The following is a 5,653-nucleotide window of genomic DNA, read 5'->3' on the forward strand; positions in this document are numbered from 1 at the left end:
TAGCTCCTGAAAAGCTAAGGTTAGCGAAAAACGAATTCGATCACATGATGGACTTAGGAATCATACGACCGTCAAGTAGCCCATATGCATCTCCGTTGCACATGGTCCCTAAAAAGGACAGCAACGATTGGCGTCCAACTGGTGACTATCGGCGATTGAACGCGAAAACCATTCCCGATCGTTACCCGTTGCCTCACATTCACGATTTGACAGCTACCTTGAAAGGTACAACTGTCTTTTCGAAAATCGACTTGGTTAAAGCGTATAACCAAATCCCTATGGCTACTGACGACATACCGAAAACAGCTATCATAACTCCTTTCGGACTCTATGAATTTTTGCGAATGCCTTTCGGTCTAAGGAATGCTGCTCAAACATTCCAAAGATTCATAGACGACGTTTTTCGAGGTCTCAACTTCGTACACGCGTATGTTGATGACTGTCTAATCGCACGTCCGGACAGAGAAACACATCTCAAGCATCTGGATCTTGTTTTCGAACGACTTCAAAAACATGGCATTACTGTAAACGTTCAGAAATGCCAATTCGGAACCGACTCGTTAGACTTTCTGGGACACACTATCGATGCTCAAGGCATTCGACCTCTTAGGACCAAAGTGGCGGCCATTCTGGATTACCCAGAACCGACCACCGTCAAGCAATTACGCACGTTCAACGGCCTGGTAAGTTTCTATAGACGTTTCATACCCAAATGCGCATTACTTATGAAACCTCTGACCGACCAACTTCGTGGAAATGCGAAATCCATTAATTTGGACGACACCGCACGAAAAGCATTCTCCACAGTTAAGGAACTGATTGCTAAAGCAACAATGCTCGCACATCAGGACACCCGAGCACCCATTAGCATCGCAGTAGACGCATCCGACTCAGCAATCGGAGGAGTCTTACAACAATGGGTTAACAACTCCTGGCAACCCTTGGCATTTTTCTCTAGAAGGTTGCTAGACACCGAATCGAGGTACAGCACATTCGGTAGGGAACTCCTAGCTATGTATTGTGCTGTACGGCATTTCCAACACTATATCGAAGGCCGTGAATTCACTCTTTTCACGGACCATAAACCGCTCACTTTCTCGTTAAGCTCTCCTTCTGACAAGTACTCTCCTCGTGAGTCTCGACAACTGGACTACATTTCGCAGTTTACTTCAGATATTCAACACATCTCTGGAGCAAACAATGTAGTTGCAGACGCTTTATCTCGTATAACTTCCTTGAACAGTTTCCAAGGAATCGACCTTCTTAAACTCGCCGAGCTTCAAAAGAAGACAGTGATCTTCAGCACGAGTTATCGTCTACAACCCTTAAACTACGCATCAAACAGATGGGAACAGGTAAAGAAACCTTACTTTGTGACACATCTACAGGTAGGGATCGCCCAATCGTGCCGAAACATTATCGACGCAATGTCTTCAACACATTGCACAAACTTTCGCATCCAGGTGTTCGTGCAACCATCAAGCTTATAGCAGAAAGGTTTTGCTGGCCTGGAATGAATAAAGACGTGAGGGAGTGGGCACGCTCCTGTGTAAGCTGCCAAAAATCTAAGGTTATCAGACACAATAAATGTCCCTTAGGCTCGTTTAAAACTCCCGATGCCCGTTTCGACCATGTTCATCTGGATTTGGTAGGACCTTTACCAGATTCAAATGGATACTCTTATCTCTTAACCTGCGTTGACCGTTTCACTCGATGGCCAGAAGCAGTACCTATTAAGGACATCACTGCTGAAACAGTGGCCCGCACCTTCGTCGAACGATGGGTAGCAAACTTCGGTTGCCCTTCAACCATCACTACAGACCGCGGACGTCAGTTTGAATCTGATCTTTTCCGTCGTCTGACCACACTTTTAGGAATCACTCGCTTCCGAACGACCGCCTACCATCCACAAGCAAACGGGTTGGTAGAACGTTTTCACCGACAACTGAAAGCTTCGCTATCAGCTGCAAACGTTTCACAATGGACCGACGCTCTTCCACTCGTCTTACTAGGTATCCGCAATGCAGTGAAAGCTGACATTGGATACACTGCGTCTCAACTCGTTTATGGAACGACACTTTGACTTCCAGGAGAATTCGTGGATCCTTCGTCCTGTTCAATGAACATGGATCTAACCTCCTACACGAACAGGCTTACAAACGCAATGCGTTCAGTTAAACCTGCTTTCACTCGACCTCAATCAACTGATGTTTTCGTTCAACCTGGCTTACGATATAGTACACACGTTTTCATTCGTCGAGACTCGCATCGACGACCATTCGAATCAGCATACGAAGGACCCTTCAAAGTTCTTCAACGTGAATCTAAGTACTATATAGTCGATAAGAACGGAACAAACGATAGCATCAGCATCGATCGCTTAAAAGCAGCGTATTTAGAAGGAAATCCTATCCACGTCGATTTTCCTTCGGTACAATCGAACGACACGACTCCGACACTTACAATACCTCATCCGACAACCAACACACACGATGATACTTCGACAGTATCCGAAAATAAACTTAAAACGACGCGTTCTGGAAGAAGGGTGAGATTTCCAGAACATTTAAACGACTATTGCACGTAAGGCACTTCTCGAAATTTTATATTTTTTTAAAAAAAAAAAACAATTTTAATATGCTTATATATTTTTATTTCTATTTAAAAAAAACAAAACAAAAAAACAATTTTTTAATGCTATTACGTGTTCATGAGTTTATTTTCCATTTTTTCCGCCGACATTGTGTTTTTACGCACATACGAGTGTATTTCGACATGCACTTACATTTTCTTTTTTCTTTTCCAGGACGGCTGGAAAAGAACGATGACGTTTATGAGGATCCGAAATTTTCATTGTACATTTTCTTTTTTTACTATGTTGTACCTCCGTCCCATATAGTAAGGAAAGACGACCAGACGCTGCTAAATTTAGTAAGCTATCAGAAGAGTGTTTACCAGCGACAAACTCGTTGGGTTTAAACTTCTGGCTGGCCACGTCTTAGGGTCGTCACTGCCCCACTAGGGGGGAGTGATCTGTAGCGGTAAATAAATCCCCAAAATAAATAGCATTAAGTTTTCGACATTGGACGCTGACCATATGTTTTAGTGGACTCATCTAGCTGAAGGCACTCGGTCAGGCATCCGCACCAGATCACGTGTGGTAACGCCGTGCTCAACATCAACCGCAATCGCTAGCCAGATTAGATCAGAGAATTCCGATATATTGGTCATCGCCAAATATACTCTTCCGGTCTCCTCGACTCTGTCTTTTGATTTCTCTTGGTGGGAACGAAATATATTAGAAGGTGTTACTGGTAGAAGCGTTGTCAAACACTGAATACCTGTGACATCATCACTACAATCTATTCTCACATATTGTACATTTGGCTCACGATATTTTCCTCCAAACTTTGTGCTGAAAATGAAATTGTGCTAGTATTTCGGATGATGGAAAAGGGTATTTAAGAAATTCTATGTGATGTAATCAGAAAGAATCACAAACATCTGAAATGGTAACTTATTAGGCTCGAGATTCATTCCGTGAACTTATTACTTTACATACTTTTCGGTACACTTCAGAGCATCCTCATAATTACTGGCTGGAGGAGTAAGAACTAGGTCTCTATACTTTAGATAAAGACGAATAAAACTGTAGAAAACTAGGTGAAAGATATCCACATTCAATTAAGACTAATCAGGGACTACTTCAAGGTTTGCTTTAGTGACATTTTTGTCACAGGTTGCCAGATGTATTAAAAATAAATATTTCTTACAACTGACCATTGATTACGACCAATTAGATAGTTTCAGAGAGAAAGATAATCAGTCTACTTACAATAATAATAGTTGATTCTCAAATAATAGACTGTTAAGTGAGGAATGCCAATATCAAATTTTTACTGACAACTAAATCGCGATTAATAATGATGAATTATGTGAAATTCGGTCTAGTTTACCATCATTATTTTTATGACTCTAAAAATATTTTTAAGGGTATTTCATTTTGTCAGTCCGTATTTTTAGGCAGTTCTCTTTCGGTTATGTTATTATTTGTTCTGCAAAAACAGAATTCATTGGGGCTACATTGTTATGGTTATTGTATCACTGCGAGAGTCTGGATATATTCCTCGTCAATATCTCCAGGAGCCCATTAGATGCTGCAAAAAGTTTTAAACAATTAACCTTGAGTAGAGGCCTGGGCGAAATACCTAGAAATAAAGAAGTCACATGTCTTGCTTCGATTGGGTGCTTGCCTACATTTTCACCGTAGCTAGCATATTTCCAAAAATTTGTGGGGAGTAGAGGCCACTCATCCTCAATTTCCCGTATCACGGAATGAGTAACCCAGAAAAAATCCCGAAATCACATTTCGTGTTTGTTCTTTATTATAACATTTGATTCGCGAAAACATTTTCGATTTGTTGCAAGGTATTAATGACAGACTTGTCAAGTCCGATTATGATATACGCAGCCGAATACATTAATGATGTCAGCCTTAAAGTTCTCGTCCAATTGTGAAGTTTTGAGAAAACTAAGATTTACCAGGTTGAATTAACAGCCCTAACTAGAGTTACAACAAAAGTGATTGCACTGAACAACATAACCGATTACTATTGAAAGACCGTCCCATTGACTACAAGGTAGTCAATGGGTAACTGATGTAAGGAACATTTTAAGTAGTTGGCTCTCTCCTCCTTTTTTACTTCAACGGTCATGACAAACCGTGATAGAATAATGGCATTTGAACTAACGGAAATGAGTAGGCACAGGATTCCAAGGTCATCAGAAGCAAAAATGTTGGACACACACTGATGCACCGAATTCTTAGAAAAATTCCTTAATCAAAGAATATTGTCAATAGTTTATGATAGACACAAGCAAAATTGAAGATGTGTTACTGTCGGGACTTGGAGATAGGTTCTATTTTGCATGTAACTATATCACTGCAATATATAAGTTTGCTAGTGTACACTGTTTCTAAGGGTTATAGGTAGAAATTGCAACTTCACAAAGTCCCACAAGTTCGCGAGCCAAAACATTCTCGCAGGTCGTCCTTTATAAAGTTCTTGTAAGCCGTCCATTTTAACTCTTGAAAAATTATCTCGCAACATTGTCACTCATGAAAAGAATTAAAACCTGCTAGACTAAGATGAATCTCACATCAAATCAGGCACATTTTCAGCATCAGAATATCAAACGAGCGTCCGCCATCTTACCTCGAACATATTTTTTCTGCAAACGAAATGAATGACACGGGGCACCTGTCCTGGAATAACGTCTTAAGGTCTTACTAGTTCTTTTGGCAGATAGGACACCTAGAAATATGGAGTCGTACTTTCCTCCTTCTATTGTGAAGGTTATTGTCCGCTTGACTCTATTAAATTTTCGTAGTAGGTTCTGAGCTTCGCTATAGTCTTTTGTAACTATAACTGTACCGTACATGAAGCGACAATAAAATCCTAGTGCGCCTAGCACTCGTTTTAGATGGATGTATTCCAATTTCCCCAGAAGGAAATCGACTACGACTGGACCCATTGGCAATCCCATCCATCTGAACGTTCCATACACAAAATAACTAACAATATAATGATGACGTCGCAGTAGCTCGACTTCATGGATCCCAGGTCTCTTGATTAAACTTTTAGATGGTTTC

At 40.8% G+C, this 5,653-nt stretch overlaps 1 protein-coding gene across 1 annotated transcript; it reads left to right on the plus strand.

Moving 5' to 3' along the window:
* The first annotated feature begins 1,259 nt into the window (after nt 1–1,259).
* MS3_00007522 (uncharacterized protein) lies at nt 1,260–3,258 on the plus strand. Its single transcript, XM_051215811.1, has one exon. It carries the CDS (start codon nt 1,346–1,348, stop codon nt 2,081–2,083), a length of 738 nt encoding a protein of 245 aa, XP_051066343.1. The 5' UTR covers nt 1,260–1,345; the 3' UTR covers nt 2,084–3,258.
* The last annotated feature ends 2,395 nt before the right edge of the window (nt 3,259–5,653 follow it).

This window comes from Schistosoma haematobium, chromosome 4, assembly GCF_000699445.3.
Source record: "Schistosoma haematobium chromosome 4, whole genome shotgun sequence".
NCBI classification, from domain to species: domain Eukaryota; kingdom Metazoa; phylum Platyhelminthes; class Trematoda; order Strigeidida; family Schistosomatidae; genus Schistosoma; species Schistosoma haematobium.

What these genes read in the sequence shown, in the direction of transcription:
- MS3_00007522 (XM_051215811.1), top strand. Translation starts at nt 1,346, where the DNA reads ATGGGAACAGGTAAAGAAACCTTACTTTGTGACACATCTACAGGTAGG.